The 22,063-nt window shown below is 58.6% G+C and overlaps 2 protein-coding genes across 4 annotated transcripts; one reads left to right on the forward strand and one right to left on the reverse strand.

The window, feature by feature from the left end:
* Positions 1-2,533: 2,533 nt before the first annotated feature.
* Positions 2,534-13,903, reverse strand: PSMA5 (proteasome 20S subunit alpha 5). Of its 2 annotated transcripts, XM_056361730.1 has the most exons (9): positions 13,745-13,903; positions 12,640-12,706; positions 10,234-10,360; positions 9,146-9,213; positions 8,238-8,345; positions 8,085-8,143; positions 7,119-7,221; positions 5,823-5,909; positions 2,534-2,815 (listed from the first exon to the last, which is right to left on the reverse strand). In XM_056361730.1, exons 1-9 carry the CDS (start codon positions 13,771-13,773, stop codon positions 2,738-2,740), a joined length of 726 nt encoding a protein of 241 aa, XP_056217705.1. In that variant the 5' UTR covers positions 13,774-13,903; the 3' UTR covers positions 2,534-2,737. The 2 variants fall into 2 exon arrangements, with proteins under 2 accessions (XP_056217705.1, XP_056217704.1); XM_056361729.1 differs by lacking the exon at positions 2,534-2,815 and having other exon boundaries at positions 5,844-6,979; positions 7,011-7,221.
* Positions 13,904-14,167: 264 nt separating this feature from the next.
* Positions 14,168-20,443, forward strand: SYPL2 (synaptophysin like 2). Of its 2 annotated transcripts, XM_056361962.1 has the most exons (6): positions 14,172-14,666; positions 15,126-15,197; positions 17,031-17,155; positions 17,745-17,946; positions 18,044-18,235; positions 19,607-20,443. In XM_056361962.1, the coding sequence occupies exons 1-6, from the start codon at positions 14,616-14,618 to the stop codon at positions 19,733-19,735; spliced, it is 771 nt and encodes a 256-aa protein (XP_056217937.1). In that variant the 5' UTR covers positions 14,172-14,615; the 3' UTR covers positions 19,736-20,443. The 2 variants fall into 2 exon arrangements, with proteins under 2 accessions (XP_056217936.1, XP_056217937.1); XM_056361961.1 differs by having other exon boundaries at positions 14,168-15,197.
* The last annotated feature ends 1,620 nt before the right edge of the window (positions 20,444-22,063 follow it).

Here is a 22,063-nt window from a genome sequence, read left to right on the forward strand (position 1 = left end):
CCGGTGACGGTGACAGCCTCGCACGTCGGCCACGTTGCACAAGCGGGCTGGAGCGGGGGCCCTGCCCCCCCGGAGCGCTGGTGCAATACACGGCGCGACAGGGGCCGGGCAGCTCCCGGAGGGGGGTGAGGGGCTGTGCCCCGGTGCCCCGGGCAGGCGGAGGGGGGGCCGGGGGGGCTCTGCCGCGGCACCTCCAGCTTCGCAGAGGGGGGGTGTCAAACCCCCCAGAGCCTCGGTGAGCTCCTGCTCAACCCCCCCGGTCCCAAAAAGTGAATTGTCCTTGCGCTGCTGTGTCATCCTGCCGCCCGGGCCGGTTGTTTTCCTTCCTCTTCCCCTGAGAAAAGGCGGGTTTGGCGGGGGGGGTGTGTGTGGGGGGGGGGGGGGTGTCAGTGCGTGAAGGGCACCGGGACCCCTCCCTCAGCAAAACAAGCTGCTGGGGGCCACCACTCGCCCAACGGGCAGGTAGCCCATAGCCAGAGGATAGGGGGGGGGGGGGGGGGGGGGGAGATAGAAGGAAGGCTGTGCCCCCCCCCCCCCAGGTCAGCCTGGAAAGGGCTCGGGCTTCCCCCTTGCCAGCAGGGATCAGGAGGAGCACAAAGCCTCGATTTTCAGGGACACAGGGCACGCGGGGCACCACTCTCATGTGACGCTGCCACCCGCAACCATGTGCCAGGGCAGGGCACAAAGGACCATTTTCCACTGGAGCACAGCGCTGGAAGAATTGGCTTTTTGTGTTTCTTAGGGCACAAACAAACCCGGGAGCAGCACCGCCTCCTGCAACGGCAGAGTTTCACGGGGCAGGGTGGGTTACAACAGCTGGGATACTCCTGTCTCCTTCCTGAAGGGAATATGAGCAAGCTTTGGGATGATCTAAAGCTCTGAAGCATGGTAAAGATGAAGATAAAGGCAGCAGCTGAGAGCAGCCCCCCTTCCACCTGCAGGGTGGTTTGATGCGGGCGATGCTCAGGGTGGTGCCCCGGCCATCATCCGGGCCTGCTGGATATTCAGGACAGGCGAGCTTCCGCCCCGGAGCCACCCTCATTGCTGCAGATTCATCTCGGGGACAAGGAGTGGCCCCCAGAGCAGGTACCACGCTCCAAAGCTGCGCAGGCGATGCTGGAGGCAGGGCTGGCTTCCCCACCGACAGCCAGGGGCAGGGGGTGGGCTGGCTCCCCCCATCCAGGCTACAAAGACCATCTCCCCAAAGGGTAAAGTCCACCGATGATCTGGTTTGTTTGCTCTTCCACCTGCAGGTACAGGTGGTGTGTTCAACTCTCCACCACCTGGGGCATCGCCCAGTGATCCAGTTTGTTTCCTTTAGACGCAAAGAGGGGGGAGCTCACAGCAGGAGCTCCCGAGAAGGCGGCGCTCGGCTGTTCTGAAAACTGAGGTTACCCAAGGACTGATCTTCCGCCATGAAGACCTGGCTTCCCTTCCTGCACGTCTGGCAACGGCAAGAGAGGAAAAAATTAATAGGATTGGCATTTCCCTTCCGGAAGAGGGTAAAGGCTGGCAGGTGTGAGATCAGCCGAGGTTTGCTGTGACTGTTTGGCTTTGCCAAGCGATGAAACGCCTGGTGGAGCATCCCTAGCGCTGAACTGAGAGGGAAGTCACTCCTTCCAGCCAAACGTAATGCTGGGAAACGTCCCACTTACCAGGCAAACCCCCTCCCGGCAGCAGCACAGGCCACGTCCATCTCTTCCGTGGCAGACAACGTTGTTTTGTTCAGGGTGAACCAGTAATTTCTCGAAATAGGACAGAGCGGAGCAGCCTCTGCTGCCTGCCAGCGCTCACAGGCCAGCACGGGCAGGCTACCAGGGGCCACGGCCAGAGCTGCCTTTCCAGCCCCTGATGCAGGCACGACTGTCGTAGGAAAACATTGTACTAATCTCAGTTTATTCCCTTACCAGACCGATCTTTAACGCTCAGATGCTATTTTGAGGCCAAGGATAGAGATGTCTGCTGGGGACAGAGAAAGAAGAGCACCAAGCCCTGTGAAGTAGATAAGCTGAAGTTTGCTGGTCACAAGACTACCCTCAAAATCAAGCGGTACTTGCACAATTTAATGTCCCATTAACCACAGACCTGTTCCTGCTTGGCGGCTCTGGTCTATCGCAAGCCCTTTACAGGTATTTCTAAGCTCCGCTAAAAGGACATGCAAAATCCAAGCCTGGTTACGGATGTCCTCCCTGGAAAGGAGTTAGAGCTCCAGGTAATCAGGACAGACTAAAACCGCTGGAGCAGGACAAGGGCAATGTACCGAACAGGTACGAGCAGATCTAAAAATCTAACGGTTTTTCTAGACTCGGGCGAAATTACACACCGATCTGTTGATGCGATATCACCGCGCTCTCCACGAGAGGGAGACTTGCTACTGCCCACAGCACGGACCCAGCGCTGCACCGCCACAAACCTGGCAGGTGCTGCTTCGCCCAGCACCAGCTTCTGCAGCAGATGTTGCCCTCATCTGCCCCTGATTTTAGCTTATAAATGGCCCCCCTCGCCTCAGACCTCCACAATGAGGAAGCCAGGATAGAGTAACAAAATGATTTATTATCATTTCCTCTTACTGTAGAGATCAGTTATGTACAGAAACTGTAAAAAAAACCTCAAGAGCCTTCTAGAAGAGCAATTACAGATGCTGCTGGAAAACAAAATCACAGGTACTGGAAGGAACCGAGAGTCAGTTCGCTTTGATCGTGGGGAACGAGCCTTTGAGAGAGTCTCTCTCTCCTTTTCAAATATCCTTGATGACCTCTTCAAGCTCCTCTTTTGTGTACATGTGGAACTTCATCCCAGGCTCCACTGTGGCAAGCTGAAAGAGAAGGAGCAAGGGGTTAAGTGTGCCCGCATATGTGAAGCGACAGCCATGGGGCAGGGAACAGAGAGCAGCCGCAGCAGACAGAGCAGCTGTTCCTTCTCAGCTGCCTGATCTGCCAGCCCAGCAAGATCATTCCACTCCGTAACATGCTCTTTGATTCCCTAAATAGCTGCCTGCTGCAGAAATAGCTTTTAATTGACTCAGTCTCCTCATAGTAGCAGCAGCAGGGAACGTCTATTGGGAACAGGCAGGCTCTGCTTCTGCTTGCTGAGGAAAAAGACCCTGTGAACACGAGTTCTTCATCAAACACTCCTTAGAGAGGGGCGGTTCACCGTGCCCTCAGCAGAAGTGCCTCTCCTCCTCCGGTAACTAACCAAAGGCACAAATCCTGGCCCATTACGTGCCTTATGAGACCCAAGACAGCAAAACACTCAAGAGGGGACTGGGGGTTAGCTCTGGGAAACAGAGGCAGAGGCAAACCTGCCTTTTGATCACCAAATACCAACAATAAGCAAGCCACGGTGCACCTTGCAGCAGCCTAGTGCCCTGTACAAGCCGGCCAAGGAAATCTCTTCCAAGGCAAAGCCCAAGGGACAAAGCTGGGGGACAACACGCTCTCTACCCTGCCCCTTTGCCAAGAGCAGAGACAGCATCCAGGGCAGACAGCTGAGACACTTCACAGGGCGTGCACCAGAACAAGACATACTTGCAGAATGACCAGGCTGGAAAAGGAATGTAAGTAGGACTTTGGTTCGCACCTAGCTTGTGGTACGAGAGCCCAAGATACAGGCAGCTGCCGCGGGCAGGCAAGGCAGCGAGCTTGCAGGAGCTAGCTGGGATGCTCCAAGACCTCGCCTGCAGCCACCCCCTGGCACCAGGCACGTATCTTTACTCTTAAGGGATTGAAGTGTTTCGTTGCAATAAGCTGAAGCTGCAGGAGGGCCTGGCAAATCCCAGAGCTCTTCATCCGCTTCTCTGCTTGCAAGGTCACCCAGGAAAACAGCACGAGATGGTAGGACATGCTTCTGTGGTAGAGGGAGGGTACCCAGAAGCCTTTCACAAGGAGAAACATCCCAAACACAGCCTGAGAGCCCCAGACAGCCCAGGCTTTACCTGGCATTCTCAGACATGTCAGAGACACTTACAGATGCCACTTCAGGCCCCTCAGATCACCTGTATGGGCACTGGCCTGACGCTACACCCACATGGACTCAGCGACACACATATAGGCACCCTAACCCCAAACCATGTATTCAGAGACGCCAAGTACTCCACTCAAACCTGTGCCTCACCTTCTCCCCGCAAGCAAAAGCTTCCCTCAACTATTCCCTTACAGGCTTCACAGGGAAGTAATTAATTTAGAAGCCTAACATTGTTTAAGGCTCTCCTGACCCTTGCTGGCAACAGATTTAACTCTTTCCATGACCACACGTTGCCCTTTCTCTCTGCTGCTAGATGGAAAACCCCATACAAGAGGTGGAAGCAGCTAGAGTAAATAAACCTGAACACCACATACTTCTAAAAGGCTGGAAAGCAAACCAGCTACTTCAGGTAGAAGACTTTCAGCCAGAAGGGTGACTTGAGTCAATAGAAGAGACCTTTTAATCCTCAGCGCATTCTTCTCATACTTCACCCTGATATGATTCCTCAACACATTCAGAGCTTTGCCAAGCACAGTTAAGCCCTGTTAAACGGGGACATGACATAAGGATACTGTACACGCTCCCCTGCCTCAATTTCTTCGCACTGTATGCAGATCTTCCAGAAGAGACCTGAAGCTGATAGAGAGAGAACTGATCAGTTCGGGTTGGGAGAGCATCTGGGGAAGCAGATTTCAGCTGGCCAGCATCGTGTCTGGACAGCGTCTAAGTTTTCAGCATGCTGTTGGCCCTTTCCCCCAAAGACAGCCAGTTAATCACGTCAGGAAGGGTCCCCAGCAGCAGTTATTTAATAAAAAAATGGGGTGCACACTTTTAGGCTGTTTAGGAAATGGGTTCCCAGCACTGAGAGGAAAGGAACAGGACAACGACGGGAGGAGAGCAGCTCAGGAGCTGGAATGACATGATTTGAAAAGGTCTAGTGTCTCATAACCCGCCAGAAATAGAAGCAAACTCTATATGCCAGCCCTGCTCATCATTTATGCATTATCACTAACAAACTGGAAGGGTTTTTACCTTTGCTGCCTAAAAAGGAGCACTGGAAGTCTAACGAGCAGGGCTTGAGGGGAGCGGTGCCACTACATCTGTGGGGGTCTCCGAGAGCACTGCACGCCCGGGTCAAGCTGAGCTCTGCGAGCCCGGCCACTTGTGGGCAAGAGCCGGAGGTTAGAGGAGCATATTCACACCCGGAGGCTTCACCAAGCTTCACCTCTTTGGTCCTCCTGTCCAACAGATTTTTGGCCCTGACCCAAGACTGAATATAGCAAGTCCAGAAGCTGTATAATTTTCATTCCTTCTAATATTACAAGTACCACGGAAAAAAAGAATGGCTAAACCCAGGGGAAGAAAAAGCGATCTGGCTGGCACGGAAGGCTCCCACTGGCTGACTCGGCCCGTGTAAGGTCAGCAGAGGCTCCAGCCCACATCCAGGGAGCCCCGCAAGAATCACTGCTGCCAGCACTCATGGATCAGCCAGGCTGCACACCTCTGCAAGTCCAAAGAAAGCTCCATCCTTCCCAATGTGCCACACATGACATGCTACAACGGGCAGCTCGAATGTGCCAGAACATCTGCAGCCAGCCAGCCGCTGGCTTGGGAAACCTCGAGCGGCTCCACCGGCTCACCCCTTGCTCCAGAAGCAGAGACAAGCCTCCTCTCCAGAAAGCAAGCAGGCAGCTTTCTCACCTGGATGTTTAAAATGCAAGACCCTACCGACCAAGACACTCGCTGTGCAGCCAGCAGGATTTGCACCGAGGAAGCAAAGCCTACAGGCAGCGCAGCTTCCTGCTCCGCGCCAAGCGCTGCAAGCTGCCATCACACGCCACTAACGGGGTCACAGTTACCTCAATGTTGGTTGCATTCAGTTTCTCCTCCATAACTTGTTTCAGGATGACGAGGGAAGATTTGATTGCTTCTTTCAGCGTCATCGACTGTAAAACAAATCAGTCATTAATTGCACTGTTGACGTTCAAGGAAGTGCTTGGACGTTTCCCCTTTGACCACGAAAGCGTGCTGCTCTCCCCCTTGCTCTTCTCAAATCCTTCAAGCTGTCGCTGGCAGCAAATTGAAAAGCTTATCAAGTTATCTACAGCATCAACAAGAGATCAAAGTGCACTGTTTGGGCAGGACAGTGACAATTGCAAGGATGGTGACTTTCTGCTTCTGTGTAACTTTTTACAAAGCTTAGGAACTGTTAATCTGGGCACATAAACCTTACTGTCAGGATCGGGACACAAGGGCCCACTTCTCTTCACCAGTTACTGTCTGTCAAGCAGTTCCTCCCAAACTCCAGCAGGAGCTCCGAAAAGCCGGACTCCCTCTTGGCAGAAGCCTTCATGCTTTAATCATTTAAATCCCTGCAGGAGGGGGAACTAGATCCAGAGGGCAATGCAACATTCGGAGAGTGACAATAGCTGTGTTTGCAGTTACTTTGCACTTGGAAGACAGTAAACAAGCCAGAGAGCCCAGAACTTGGGACAATTCTGCTAGTGAACAAATTAGGTTATTAAGTCTTAGGCTGGAAGTCTTCACAGCAATCAACACCATCAATTATGCTTCTCATTACAGTGTTTGGTTTCTCACTACACAAACCAGGCACCTCCCTCCTCATGGAGGGAAGAAAGTTTGTATTTGATATTAAATAGGATCAGTACTTGCAGCGTAAAATCCATTAACTTCACTGGCTTAACAGATCTGGTGAAACGAAGCCGCTTGCTTTAGCTCCTTACGCTTCAGGCTGCATCCATACCAAGCCCCGCTGCTGACCAGCAGTTCTTTTATTTATAGAGTACTTCCTGACATGGTCTTAATTATCACCCGCTAGAGGCGGAGACTGTCATCTCAGACACCGGTCTCGTGTTCCAGCTGCAGCCCTGGGGGGAAGCTGCTGGTAGTAGTACTCTCCTCATAGTAGAGATCCTCATCCAGCAGCTCAGCGCTGACACCTAATCACAGGATCAACTGCCAAGGACCCGAGTCTTACCCTGACGAGCTCACACACCTCCTCTATAGGGCAGGACTAGCTCACACACCTCCTCTATAGGGCAGGAGGAGTCCTGTGAATCACTCCTCGGGAAGAAATGTAGGTCGTGAGGTACCTCTGTAGCTTGTGAGATATCAGCCCCAACCCAGCCTTTTACCTTATGGTAAACCTCTTGCAGGGAGCTCTGTGCGCCTTCCGAGGCGGAGCCGATCGCTCTGGCGTCGCACTGCACAAACGTCCCCGAAGGGTCCATGTGAAACCTGCAGGAACACGGGTGTGCATGAACAGCCGCTGCACCCCACCCCACGGCACCCCGAGGGCTTTCCCACCAGACCCACGGTGCTCCCAGAGCTCCCCAGCCCCACGCTGCGCCCAGCCTCCTCCCTCGCACCTGGTGGCCTCAGGGGACTGCTGCTGCCATCAGCACAGGTCCACACAGGAGGAGACCTAGGTCTGAGGGGCACCACAGCCACCAGCAGACTCCTGCTGGGCTGCTACGCTGGGAGAGCTATACACTCCTGACACAGCCCTCCATGCTCAGAGCAGAATAATTTTCCTTTTTATTTTACACACACACACCCCCCTTGGTTGTTTTTTTTTTTTACTAAACCCAGCACGTTTTTGCTGCTGCTCCTGGGAGGGAGACGGTGGGGAGACCTTATTGGGCTGGCTCTTCCCACCGCCAGCAGAGGCTGAGCGCTCAAGTTCAGGTTACAAGCGCTCCACCACCTCCCCAAGGAATGTTACAGCAGGCTCCACATATTATGTTACCAGTGGCTCTGCTAGTCCTTTAGGGAAAGGTAAGAATATACTGGGGATGAGGAGAGCTTTAACACCTCCCTCCTGCCCAGAAAACCATGTTAAAAAACCAAGGATTTGGTGAAGACATGGCAGTGTTCTCTTCAAGCCCCAACCAACAGCCAGCACTCAGGCTGCTGCAACCCATGCTTTGAAAGGAAGGGTTTAAAAGCATTAACACACATGTCAGGTACATAATGGGATAAACCCCAAGTATTTGGCTTAAGTACAATCCCAGAACAAAGCCATTAAAATGTCCTGGGAAGTTTCAGTAGAGGTTCTGCCTCTTCCCAGAGCTGGTCTGGATTAAGAGAGCCAAACTTACAGCTGGGGTCCCTTCTCATCAACTCCTCCAAAAAGCAGCGCAACGCCAAACGGACGAGACTGCAACAGAAAGGAGCCAACAGGTTAGGCAAGGCCGAGGGCAAAGTCAAAGAAGAACCAACAGCACCTCCCCAGAGCACCCCCAGCTCCGCACCATCGCCCCCGGGTCCGCATCCTCCTCCCCAAACTGGAGCGCCAGGTTGGACACAGCCTGCGTCACGCTCTCCACTGTCATGGTTTCATTGTAGGTGAACCAGTGATTCTGCAAGGGAAAAAAATTAATAAGGATTCAAACTATCACCTTGTTCCCAAAATAACAATAATCCTGGATTGTTCACAGGGCGGGCTGGAGTGATGCCCTGCATAGCCACAAAGACACCTTCCCTCCAGAGCGCCTGGGCAGGCTGCTGGCACCCAGGGCACGGCCTGTTCAGCCACAAAACAGAAGCACCAGGAAGAGAGTGGAAAGCGCAGAAGCTGGGAGGCTTCTGCAGGGATCCCCCAGAAAAGCTTGGGATACCTAGGTAGGTCTTGAGATGCCAACAAGGAAAATACAAGGCTGGAGCACTTCATCCCAGTATCTGTTTCTGAAGTGATGGGGTTATCCACTTCTCCAGGGGGTCGAGGAGTGCTGTCCTGCAGGGAAACCCCACTGGGAAAGTCTTTACCACAGCACAGAGATTTGTACCTGGGACCTCCGAGCAGCTGAGGCACCAATTACATTTAAGGGGCCAAAACCATAACCAATATAACCAGTCTTCTGTCAAAGCAAAGTTCTAACACGCAGTCCTACACATTCACCGAGGCACATCTGCCAGGGCTAAGAGACCACTGGAGACCCTGCTGTAAAATTCCCACCAAACGTGCAATACCAAAGAGGAAAAGAATATGCACGAGGCTCCACCTGGCCTGCAAAAACCCCGTGAGGAAAGCTACACTCCCCGCAAGCCTCCCACTCCACACCAGCTCCTCCGCTGTAACGATCTTCCCGTGCCAGAGACTTCCGAGATGCCCCCAAGACTGGTGCTGGTGTTTTAAGAAGAGAGAGATGTCAAGTCTTACCTGAGTCTCCACTCTTGCTTTATCAATTAAAGTCTTTGCATCAGCTATTAAGCCACTCATGGCACACCCTGGAATCAGAGAGGGAAAACACGAGTCATTTCACTGATTATTTGTGACGTGCTCTTCCCTCAGACCTCCCAAAGCCCGCAGTGAAACAGAAAAGGCTGCAGGGCAGCGTGTGGCCCTGCGCAGCAGCGCACAGCAGTGCCGCACCGCAGCCTGCTGGAGAGGATGGGATTGAAACAGATTTGCTCAAGAGCAAGGATGGCCACCCAGCTGAAGGGCAGGCAGATCCCAGTTATCCCAGTCACACCTGCCACCCACTCCAAGCCTGAACTGGTTAAAGGCAACACATTTGAGGCCTTCCAAGGGAAGGTAACGGACAGAAATGCAGAAACCGTTTTGAAGAGGAACACCTTTGTACCCTCCATGGGGAGGGCTGGCTAAGCCGCAGCTGGGGGGGGATGCAGCAGGAGCCTCCAGCCCAGATCCTGCGCCAGGAGGAGAGGGGCTGTATCGCAAGCACACCGGAGGAGGAAATCAGACACTTGGAGAGCTCCTTCCACAACCCATGTCATCAGCAACATGGGTATTTTGGAGGTCTCCTGCTTTTCAAGGCGACATATTTGGTCAAGAGCCTGCCGTGGCCCCCCTCTTGGTGCAGAGGCTGCTGCGCACAGGGGCACGGGCTAACATTAGTGCTCCCAGAGAAACTGGCCTCCAGTCAAGCCTTTTGCAGTAATTCCCTGCCCTCCCAGATCTAAATTTGGGATGAGCTTTCATGAGAGAGGTCACTGAGGCAGGGAAGGGGGGTGCTTCAGCTGCCTCTTCCTGCTCCTGTAACTATGTCCTGCTGGCCTGGAGCCTGGAAAACCAGTGTACCAGAACCTGGTGTTCAGGGATGAGCATTCCCGTTCGGCTCAGCAGAGCTGTCCGCAGGGAAAGCTAGCCCTGAAACGCTGCTTCTGAAACTCCCAGGGGACAGAGTGTTATTACATACATATATATATATAATCATATCCAAAACTCAAGGGATGCTCCCAGGGCTCCTCCAGAGGGGCACCCAAAGCTCACATCTTTCTCTTTACCTATGTGGGAATCGATTTCTACAATCTTCTCAATGCTGCTGGGTTCCATGAGCGGGGAGGTGATCCTCTTCTCCACAGCCAGGCAGACACCCTCCGAGGTCTGGATCCCGATGGCCGTGGAACCAAGCTGAAAACCACCGCACAGTTACCACCCACCTCACCCGACACAAGGTCTAGCCGCGACAGCTCGCATAAATATAAACGATGCGATGCCAATTTTGACTTCTACTGTTTGTAGGCCATTTTGTTTTCAAGACAATTGCATCACCAACACAGAAACCTACCCGCAAGACTCTACGGCTTTACACACCAAATTTTAAATGATACGACTTGAACTAGGAAACTGGAAAGGTTAAACTCTTGCTGCTTCTCAGCTGATTAGTTCATCAGAACCCAGCGGGGCTGCTGCAAATCACTAATCTCTTCCCCAGCCAACACCAATTTTTACAGCTTAAAACCTTATGAATTTAAAAGGCCTGGCAAATCTTCCTTCGCAAGACAGAAATTAAATTTTAAAGTGAGAGAGGAGGATCTCACATAACGGCCTTAGTTCTGACTGCATCTGCACTTCTGGCTTTGGCATTCTTCTTTTCATTAGCTCCTTCTCTCCCAAGTGTTCTCATATCCGCAAACTTTACAAGAGGAATAAAAGCGTTTTGTGCAGGTACCATTTTCCAGGCAGCAGTTAATCACCTACAGCTGACACCGCAGCAGGTTTTACCCTGGTCTTGCAGGACACCGCAGTGTCACCGTGGCCACAAGCACAGCTGACAGGGGGTGTCAGGCCCCTACCTTGCTCCCAGCACTTGCAGCTTTGCCACACTGGGGAATTTACTGGAGTAACTGTACTAGCTGTGGTGTGGAGATGCTGACTCCAAATAGCCCAATCAGGCTACATGGCCTAATTGCAGCAGCAGGCTTCCCCAGGTAGCTACCCCTATAACCACAGGCCTGGCAGAGAGGAATCTCCCTGCTCCATTGCAGACAGCCATGGTTTTAGGCATTGCCCAACGTTCCCGTCCTTTAAGCACGCAGCATGCCACAGCTGCGCACAAACCCCAAGGGAAGAAGGGACAACGGGTGTCATTTCAGATGTATTTTTGTTAATGAAGCTACAGCACGCGAGTAAAAACTCCTCCTACACCCCTAACGCAGGGGCACCACATGTAACGTGTCACAGGAGCCACCCGAGCGGCAGCAATTTTGTCGGTAAGCTCATGGGCTGACCTGGAAAAATGAAAAAGCCAGACAGCTTCGGTACGATTGCTATGCTAGTAGATATATTTGTAATTATAGAGTCAGCATGGTAACCGACATCCTTCTGGGAGTTTTTACTTCCCAATGCCTTAATAAACATTATTACTTTTTGCCCCCTCCTTTAAGTACTGCCCCCATGAGCTAAAGCAATACAAGAAAGATAAAGCCAGTACCCTCTTTTCCCCCTGTGCAAACACAGGCCTGCTCGGGGCTTCTTCACTTCAAAACTTGACCAGCTTCTCCCGAGTTTAAACTTACTCGCAATCAGTGCCCACATTCCCAGAAACAAGAACATTTATCAAGAACACTTCGCGCCCCAGAAAGACCATTTAGCTCCGCAGAGGTAGGTTTGTTTGCTCGTAACAACCTTTGCCTTCAGGGTTTCAAATTCACCCGAGCAAACAGTGACACACTCCAAGCCGCAACAGCGGCAAGCTAAGAAAAGGAAAGTTGACCTAGCAAAAGAAGAATTGCCACTTTGTGTTTGTTTAAGTTATTCCATATTTATAAAGCCCATGGACCAGAAGGGAACGCTGCATTAAGCTCAGGGAGGTGAAGAGAAAGCAGAGCACTCATCTGCTCTTTGCAAGTGTTTATGGACACGAAGTGCACGATGTGCTGGCAGCGCAAACCTTTGCAGGCAGAATAACGGTGCACAGGCATTCAGCACCCCTCGCTTCAATGTTAGCTTTTAGTAGGTTTCATTTAGGGATTTACATCTCTGGATTGTGTTTGGTTTGGGGGTAAATTGGTTGGCAGGAGGCGGGGGGGGAACATTCCCCTGCATTTGGGGGAAATCGATGGCTTTTGATTCTTCACAACCCATAAAGAGCAGAGCTGCAGGGGGGTTCGGCTGGGCAGATGGAATCAAACGCTGGCACGCAGCTCTCCTACTACAAGCTGTAGGTGAGAGGCTAGCAAAGAGCTGCCAGAGCAGTGGCACGCAGGAGTGGCACCTATGGAGAAAGGCAGCAGCACCCATTCAGTGTTGCGTACTGCCCTGGGAGCCAGCCAAACCCTGCCTCGCTGCAGAGCAAGACCACAGCCCAAACAAACAGAACTTGACTGTTTTATTTCTGATGAAACCCAGACTTCGGGCTTGAAAGAGCCCTTAACATCAGTTTGGCAACCGGACGGAGCTGACGATACCTTTATGGCCTCAATGGCATACTCCACTTGGAACAGCCTCCCCTCCGGAGAAAAAGTGTTCACACCCCTGAAAGAATGACATCAGAGACGGTGTAAAGGGCACAAAACTGATGGCTCACAAGAAACACAGTTCGTTATTCAAGAGTGATGGCAGAAAAGGCGATGCCAGCCGGGGACAGGTAACACAGGAGCAGCAGCTGGAACATGTCACGGCTTCGCTGGAGCCCGTCACCCTCACGGCAGGGTCTGGATTCAGGATAAGGTTGGTTTTCATGGCACACTCGACACTGTGGATGCTGGAAGCACACTGCCTTCACACTCCAAACAGCGCGCCTTCTCTCAGCGCCAGGAGAATTTTGTTTTACCGGCGCAGACCTGTTCCCATCTCTGGATACCTCATCCCACCCACCTCCTCCCCACACACCAGCCCTGCCTGGCTTCCCCCGCTGCTCCCAGCCCACCGCACCGGGCGGGAGACCCCTGCCCTCCTCCCCCAGAGCCCTTGTGCCTGCGAGCAAGAGCACTGCTGTGCCCAGGGCCTCCACCCATACACAACACCCTCCAAGGGACTTCTCCAAAAGCCTTCTTAAAACTTCTTGAAAAGCTTCCAGAAGACATTTAACAAGATAAACTACAGCTTTAAGAGACACTACCACCCCCTCCCACGCAGCCTCCCCCCCACACCAGGGGCCTCGGGGCCTCTCAGCACTGGAAATTCCCGGTCACACGGGACATGCCCTCACTTCTCCCGTATTTAACACAACTGGGCTCTCCAAACCCCAAAAGGAAACAGAAAGAGGGAGGAAGAGCCGCCGTAGAGGAGGGACGGCCCCGACCCGGACGGCCGTACCGATACCCAGCGAGGCGGGGGTCCCCACGGACCGGGCGGAGTGGGCCGGGGGACGGGCAGGGGCCCTTGGGCAGGGCCCAAGAGGGCCGCGGTGTCCTCGCCAGCTCCTCAGAGCGGCCCCACGACGAGAGGCGCCGGACAGGGCCTACCGGGACAGGGAGGGTGGTGACCGGCCGCAGGCCCGTGACTCAGCCGGAGGCCGCGGGCGGCGGGGAGGGCGGGGGCGGGGGGCGGCGGGGGCGGCAGGGTACTCACCGGTCGTACTCGGAGCGTGTGAGGAACATGGCGGCGGCAGCAGCGGGACGCGGGGGTCGCGGCGGGGAAGGGGCGGCGAAGGCGGGAGCGCCGCTCTGCCCTCGCCGGGTTCTGCTCCGCCGCTTCCGGCCAGCGGGCCCGCACCGCGCAGGCGCCGCCCCGCCCCCGCGCCCCACTTCCCCCCGCGCCGCCTGGCCATTGGTCCGCATTGGCCGCCAGCGAGCCAATAAAAAAAACGGGGAGGGCGGGCTCGGCGAAGAGGATAGGGGCGGAGTGCATGCCGGCGGGGATTGGAGGGAGCTCTGGGAGGGGCGTGGCCAGGGAAAGGGGGCGTGGTCATATCTCAGCGGGGGTCAGGGAAAGAGGGCGTGGCCGCGGCGCGGCCGGGCGCGCCGTGGGCACCGGGCGGGGGGTACCGGCCCGGGGGGACGGGGGAGGGGGTGCCCGGCCAGAGGCATCGCCATACCCCAGGGCCTTCCGGCGCCGTGGCGGCACCCGGGCACCCAGCTCCCGGTGCGGTGCCGACAGTCCCGTTACCGGTCCAGTTACGGGCTCCCGTCCCGTTATAGGGCTGAGGGGACACCGGGAGAACTGAGTGGGGGTCGGACAGCCCGATGGACGGACGGACGGACACACACCCCCGGGGAGGGCTGCCCCTCCCGCTGCGGGCCGGCTCCACGCTGGGCGGAGGGTCCGGGGGCGGACCGGGGCGGGGGGCTGTCCCGGGGGTGGCCGGGGGCGGACCGGGGGCCCTGTTGGGGGCGGGGCGGTGCTGCCCGCCCCGGGGGCGGTGGGGTTCCCGGTGGCGGCTCCGACAGCGGAGCGGTCCCAGCGGGCGGCGGAGGCACCACCGACCGCCCCCGGCCCGGCCATGTCGGAGCCCGGCGGCCCCGCGGCCGGCGACAAAGCGCCCCGGCTCCAGGTAGGGTTCCGGTGCGACCCCCCCTCTCCGGTGCCCGGGGCAGCCTCCCGGTGCGGCACCGCGGTGGCCCGGCACAGTTCCCCGGGGCAACTCCCGGGGCAACCCTCGAGGCAGCCCACGGTCCCCCCATACGACCCCCGGTGCACCCCTCAGTGTCCCGGTGCAGCCCCCGGTGCGCCCCTCAGTGTCCCGGTCCTACCGCCGGTGCACCCCTCAGTGTCCCGGTGCAGCCCCCCGCTGCAGCCGCCCGGTGCAGCCCCCCGGTGTCCCGGTGCAGCGCTCCACTGCTCTGCCGCCGTGGCCGGTGCATCCTCCCCGCTCCCCCCGTGGCAGCCGCCGGTGCATGCCCCCCGGTTCCCCGGTGCATGCCCCCCGGTTCCCCGGTGCAGCCCCCCGGTTCCCCGGAGCAGCCCCCGATGCCATCCCGGTGCCCCGGCTCCCGCTGCTCTCTCCCCGCAGGACCGTGTCCTGGCCGGGGTGCGCTGGGGCCGCCTCCAGGAGCCCCTGGGCTTCATCAAGGTGCTGGAATGGGTGAGTCCCCGCGCGGTGCCCCCCCCCATCCCGGGCCCGATCCCGGCACCGGGACCCCCCCGGGGCACAGCTTCTTCCCCAGCACCCTTGGGGGCCGGTCCCGTGGGACCCCTGTCCAGCACTTTCCCCCCCACCCCCAGATTTAGGGTGCCCCATTGCTTTCCTAAATCCCCAGGAGACCCTGGATCCCCCCCTGCCCCTCCACAGAACCCCCCCCTCCCCCCCCCACTGTCAGCCCTGGGCATGGGGACCCCATCTTGGGGGGGCTCCGGGGGACGTGGGGTGCGGGACCGCCCGGACGCCTGGGTTCGGGCCGCACGGCCCCCCCAGTGACCTTGAGCAGGTGGCTTTGCCTGGCCATGCCAGAGGAGACGATGACATTGGGGTGCTGGGTCCCCATCATTCCCACAGGCTCAGGGGGGATGGGGCAAGTGGATGGGGAGGGGGATGGGGGGTCGGTGGGCCCCAGGAGGGGGGACCCAGGGCTGGGGGGAGCCAAGCGCCTGCGGCCCCCGCCGCCATCCTGGCCATGCCATGAATGGCTCCAGGATTGTATTTCAGGGCGGCATTTCTGCAGCACGGTGGCCGGGGGGGTCCCAGCCAGCCCCGCACCCAGGTGCCAGCACTGGAGAAACTGAGGCACGGGGGGGGGCGCTCAGCCCAGAGGCATGAAGCTGGAACCATTTGAGCATCTCCCGCCTGGAGGAGCTGGGTTGAGGGGGCTTTTCCCCCCGTCCCACAGCTCTCTGCTTTGGTAATCCCACCCGGGGAGGCACTGGGCACCCCCTGCCAGTGGGGCCACCGAGCAGGATCAGGCCCTGGCAGGGACACTGTAAGGGAGAAAAATCCCTGGGGCAGCCGCTAATGCTCCTGCTTCCACCCTTGGTGCTACCCGTGGGCCTGCCCATCCCCACGGCATCAGGCCTGGCCGCTCGGCTTCTCGGCTTCACCCAGCTGGCCCCGGGAAGCCGTGAGCTCAGCCGGGATGAGCTGCCAGAAAACTGTTTGGGATCAGCGTTTTCCCGGCACCCTCCACTGGAGATGAGAGCCGCTCGGTGCGAGGGATGAGAAACAGCAGCAGCACCTCCCCAGGCAGGGGGACTGATGGGGACAGGGGGACCGATGGGGATAGAGGGACTGATGGGGACAGGGGGACCGATGGAGATAGAGGGACCGATGGGGACAGGGGGACCGATGGGGATAGAGGGACTGATGGGGACAGGGGGACTGATGGGGATACAGGGACCAATGAGGACAGTGGGACTGATGGGAACAGGGGTCCAATGGGGACAGAGGGACTGATGGGGACAGGGGGACCGATGAGGATAGAGGGACCGATGGGGATAGAGGGACTGATGGGGACAGGGGGACTGGTGGGGATACAGGGACCAATGAGGACAGGGGGACTGATGGGAACAGGAGTCCGATGGGGACAGGGGGACCGATGGGGATAGAGGGACCGATGGGGACAGGGGGACCTCGGGGGCCCCACTGTGCTGATGCTCCTGGTTTGCTGGGAACCTGCTCCAGCACTCAGCACCCTGCCTAGAATTCAGGTGGGGGTTGGCCTTGCCGCGCCCCCCCCCCCAGCATCACCCCCCCGCCTCTCCCTTATTTCGCCCCCGGCTGCAAATCCCGGTGCCGGCGGCCACCCCCGGTGCTGGCGCACGCGGGTGACAGCTGTGGGGTGGCAGCTCGCCCTGCACCGCCGCGGCCTCCGTGACTCAGCGCCGCGGGGTGCAAACCCCCGGTTGGGTGCATCCCACCCTAGGGTGGGGGGGTACCCAGGGTCTTGAGCCCCCTCCCCCCTGACCCGCTGCTCCTCTCCTGTAGCTCTTCGCCATCTTTGCTTTCGGGGCCTGCGGCTCCTTCAGCGGCGAGACCGGGGTGACGGTGAGATGCAGCAGCGAAACCAAAGAGATGAGCGCCATTTTCGTCCAGTTTGGGTACCCCTTCAGGTGAGGGGGCACCGAACCTGGACCCCCCCAGAACTCATCCCGGCACCTGCCGTGGCTCCACAGCAAGTTGGGGGGGGGGGGGGGATGTGGGGTGCTGGGTTGGGGTTAAACCCTCTCGGGACCCCCCATGGGACCGTGGCCATGGTGCCTGTGGGCAAGGGGGTGCCAACCCCAGAGGGGGGTGCCAACCCCAGCTCCAGTGCTGACGCCACCTGGGGGGATCCCTGTTAATAAGGGATCCTCGTTAATCAGGGATGGTGACGATGGAGCTGGGCCACCTGCGAACCACAGTTTTAGCTCCTTCCTCTGGCCACCAGCCCCATGCTGGGGCACGGGACCACGGCAAAGGATCCAGTTCCGACCCGGCAGCGGGTCCATGCCCTCCATCCCTGGGGCACCACCCCAGCATGGTTATTTCAGGCTGGCAGAGCCACCCCCTCTTGTCCCCATTGTCCCCTCCGCTCCCAGCCACCCACCATCCCCCTTGTCCCCTCCACTCCCAGCCACTCACCGTCCCCCTTGTCCCCTCTGCTCCTGGGCACCCACCAACCCCCTTGTCCCCTCCACTCCCCCCCTCCCGCCATCCCAGGTTATACCAGATCCCCTTTGAGATGCCGGACTGCGAGGAGGAGTCAGAAACCCGCACCCTGCACCTCATCGGCGATTTCTCTGCTCCTGCTGAATTTTTCGTGACCCTGGGGGTCTTCTGCTTCCTCTACGCCATGGCCGCTCTGGTGCTTTACCTGCGCTTTCATTCCCTCTACAGCGAAAATAAGAAGCTCCCCTTTGCGGTAAGGCAGCTGCATCCCTGGGCAGGGAGGGCAAATCCTGCACCGCTCCGTCCCGGGGCTGAGCCCACCGTCCCCATGTCCCCATCCATCCCGGCAGGATTTCTGCGTCACCGTCTGCTTCGCCTTCTTCTGGCTGGTGGCAGCGGCGGCGTGGGGCAAGGGGCTGACTGACGTGAAGGCGGCCACGCGGCCCGCCAGCCTCATCGCCGCCATGGGGGTCTGCCAGGGCCAGGAGGTGGTCTGCAACGCCGGCGCCACGCCGGCCATGGGGCTGGCCAACATCTCCGTGGTGAGAGCCGGGCGCCCTGCACGTGGGCACGGGGGCACACACGGGCACCTATACAGTCGTGCACACGTGGGCATGTATATTGATTTGCTTGGGCGAGGGATTTATGGTGCTTCAAGCAGAGCCAGGCAGCCCCCAACCCTGGCGGGGGCACACGTGTGTGCACACATGCACACATGTGTGTGCTGATGCCTGCACAGGCTTGCCAAGCCTATGCACATGAATGCACACTCGCACATGAATGCACACTCGCACAGGAATGCACACTCATGGATGCACACTCGCACACGGATGCACACTCGCACGGGGATGCACACTCACGGGTGCACACTCGCACAGGGATGCACACTCACACAGGGATGCACACTCACACATGGATGCACACTCACACAGGGATGCACACTCACAGGGATGCACACACACGGATGCACACTCGCACAGGGATGCACACTCACACACGGATGCACACTCACACAGATGCACACTCGCACAGGGATGCACACTAACACAGGAATGCACACTCGCACAGGGATGCACACTCGCACAGGGATGCACACTCATGGATGCACACTCGCACAGGGATGCACACTCGCACACAGATGCACACTCGCACACGGATGCGCACTCGCACACGGATGCGCACTCACACACGGATGCACACTCGCACAGGGATGCACACTCACACAGATGCACACTCGCACAGGGATGCACACTCACGGATGCACACTCACACAGGGATGCACACTTGCACAGGGATGCACACTCACACAGATGCACACTCGCACAGGGATGCACACTCACGGATGCACACTCACACAGGGATGCACACTTGCACAGGGATGCACACTTACACAGATGCACACTTGCACAGGGATGCACACTCACAGGGATGCACACACACACGGATGCACACTCGCACAGGGATTCACACACGCATGTGTTCGTGTGAAAAGGATGCACACGCCATGCACACAGGCACGTACACACATGCAGGCGCACACACGTGTACACTCATGCCGCAAGCCCTTGTGTGTGCACACGCGTGCTGGATTCCTGAGCTCAGCCAGGAGAGGGCTCCGTGGCCACGGTGCGGATTCCGTGTTGGTGCCATGGGATGTGGCACCCAACCTGCGCCCCCATGAGACCCCCCCAGCCATCGGGGACCCCCACGCCAGGGTGGGCAGTGGTGATGCACCCCCTGGCATGGGTGTATGGGGTGTGTAGAGTGCAAGGGGTGCACGGGGCACATCGGGCGTGATGGGTGCATGGGTTGCATGGGGCACATGGGACTCACAAGGAGCACGGGGTGCCCGGGACTGGGGCTCACCCGTGGGTGCCCCCCACCGGGGGTCTCTCTCCCCTCTCCCCCCCCAGCTCTTCGGCTTCATCAACTTCCTGCTGTGGGCCGGGAACTGCTGGTTCGTGCTGAAGGAGACGTCGTGGCACGCGCCGGCGGCACCCCGTGACAGCGCGGCTGAGCAGGGTGCCATCGACAAGCAGTAGCCACTTCGGGGGTCCCGCCTGTCCCCCGGGGGTCCCGCCTGTCCCTCGGGACCTCGCGCCGGCCGCCAGCCCGGGGACGGGGTGTCGGGGGGTATGGATGCTATAGGGGGTCTGCGTGACCCTGGGTAGGGGGCATTAACTGCTGCTGCCTGGCAGTGTATAGGGGTCTGCGTAACCCTGGGTGTCCCGTTCTGTATAGGGGGGCTCTACGTGTAACTCGGGGGTGTCCGCATCTGTAGGGGGGCGTATAAAAGTCCTGGGTACCAGCTCTAGATAGGGGTGCATATACCCCCCAGTGTCTGGCTCTCTCTTGGGAGTACGACCCCTGGATGTCCTGCTCCGTATATAAGGGTATATGTGATACCTGGGTGTCCAGCGCTCTATATGGATATATACGTATAAGTCCCAGGGGCCCAGCTCTGTACAGGGGCTATATATAACCGTGCCCCCTCCCCTCCCCGCCCCGCCCCCCCAGGTGTTCTGCTCTGCACAGGGTAACTCCTGGTGTCCTGCCCTCCTATAGATAACACCCTATGTCCAAAGCGGGTGTAGAAGCCCTGGATGGCCAGCTCTCTGTAGGGGATGTATATTAACACCTAAATGTCTGTATTTAACAGTGTGTATTAACACTGTATAGGGGAATATAACAAGCCCGGGTGCCCAGCTCTATATAGGGGCTGTATATAACCCTGGGTATCCAGCTCTGTACAGGGAGTAATTAAACACTGAATACCTGCTGATGTATAGGGGCTATATATAACCCCTGGGCATCCTGCTCTCTATAGGGGTAACCCCTGCTGTCCAACTCTATAGAAGGGTATAGAGCACTTGGATGTCCAGTTCTGTATAGGGTATGTATAAGCCCTGGGTCCCCGGCTGGGTATGGGGTGCATATATAGCCCTGGCTGTCCCCCCTGTGTTGGGGTATATGTAACCCTGGGAGTCCAGCCCCCATATAGGATCCGGGGTCCCCAGCCCCTATATAGGTGCCTATATAGGCAGTATAGGCAGTCCATACTGCCCTTGGCTGTCCAGTCCCATAGGGGGGACAACCTGGGGTCCCCAGTCCTGTATAGGGGGGTATACATGACCCCCGAATCCCCTGCTCTGTATACAGGGTATACGTCACCCCTGGCTGTTGAGCCCCATATAGGGGGTATACGTTACTCCTGGGGGTCCAGTTTTATATAGGGGTGAGCCCCAGGTCCCCAGCTCTTATAGGGGGTGTATATAACCCCTGGTTGTCCAGCACCAAACAGGGGTAACCTCGTGCCCCCAGCCCTGTTTAGGGGGTATATGTCACCCCTGGCTGTCCAGTCCACTATAGGGGTATAGAGACCCCCGGTTCCCAGCCCGTATGCCGGTACATGCACCCCTGGTCCCCAGCCCCGCATAGGGATCTATGGACCCCCCGTCCCAGCCCCTCTGCCGGTGTATGGACCCCCGGTCTGAGCGCCGCAGATCGGCCGTGGTGGTGGGGGTCCCGAGGTGGGGGTGTCCCGTGGCGGGGGGTCCCAGGGCAGCGGTCCCGAGCCAGTGCAGTGGGGGGGGGGGGGGGGGGGGGGTCCCGGGGCGAGGGGAGTGTCCCTTGAGGGGGTGTCCCGGGGCGGGGGGTCCCGGGGTGGGAGGGTGTCCCTTGACGGGTGGTCCCGGGGCGGGGGGGAGCTCCTGGGGCGGGGGGATGTCCCTTGAGGGCGTGTCCCGTGCGGGGGTCCCGTGCCGGTGCCGGAGGGGAGGTCCCGGGACGGGGGAATGTCCCTTAAGGGGGGGGTCCCGGGGCGGGGGGGATCCCGGGGCGGGGGGAGGTCCCGGGGCAGGGGGATGTCCCTTGAGGGGGGGTCCCGTTGCCGGGGGGATCCCGGGGCGGGGGTCCCGGGGTGGGGGGTCCCGGGGATGTGGGGTGTCCCTTGAGGGGGTGTCCCAGGGCGGGGGTCCCGGGTCGGGGGTAATATCCCTTGAGGGGGGGTCCCGTGGCGGGAGCCCCTGCCGGTGCCGGGGGGGGGTCCCGGGGCGGGGGGAGTGACCCTTGAGCGGGTGTCCCATGGCGGGGGTCCCGTGGCGGGGGTCCCGTGCCGGTGCCGGGGGGGAGCCCGGAGCGGGGGGGTCCCGGTGGCGGGGGTCCCGTGCCGGTGCCGGGGAGGGGGGTGGGGGGGGGGGGTGTCCCGGGGCGGGGGGGTTGTCCCTCGAGGGGGAGTCCCGGTGGCGGGGCAGCCCCGGGCAGGGCGGGCAGGCTGGCGGGACTACACCGCCCGTGGTGCCGCGGGGCGGGCGGGGGCGCGCGGCGCATGCGCGGGGGCGCGCGGGGCGGGGGCGGCGGCGGCGGGGGGG

Source organism: Falco biarmicus, chromosome 16 (assembly GCF_023638135.1).
Source record: "Falco biarmicus isolate bFalBia1 chromosome 16, bFalBia1.pri, whole genome shotgun sequence".
NCBI classification, from domain to species: domain Eukaryota; kingdom Metazoa; phylum Chordata; class Aves; order Falconiformes; family Falconidae; genus Falco; species Falco biarmicus.

Excerpts from the sequence above, each read along its gene's own strand:
- PSMA5 (XM_056361729.1), bottom strand. The coding sequence starts at position 13,773 with ATGTTCCTCACACGCTCCGAGTACGACCG. Across the intron at positions 8,144-8,237 it reads ATGCGGACCCGGGGGCGATG|TCTCGTCCGTTTGGCGTTGC; the intron begins GTGCGGAGCTGG and ends TTTCTGTTGCAG. Across the intron at positions 7,222-8,084 it reads GATGAGAAGGGACCCCAGCT|GTTTCACATGGACCCTTCGG; the intron begins GTAAGTTTGGCT and ends GTGTTCCTGCAG.
- SYPL2 (XM_056361961.1), top strand. The coding sequence starts at position 14,616 with ATGTCGGAGCCCGGCGGCCCCGCGGCCGGCGACAAAGCGCCCCGGCTC. Across the intron at positions 17,156-17,744 it reads CAGTTTGGGTACCCCTTCAG|GTTATACCAGATCCCCTTTG; the intron begins GTGAGGGGGCAC and ends CCGCCATCCCAG. Across the intron at positions 18,236-19,606 it reads GGCTGGCCAACATCTCCGTG|CTCTTCGGCTTCATCAACTT; the intron begins GTGAGAGCCGGG and ends CTCCCCCCCCAG.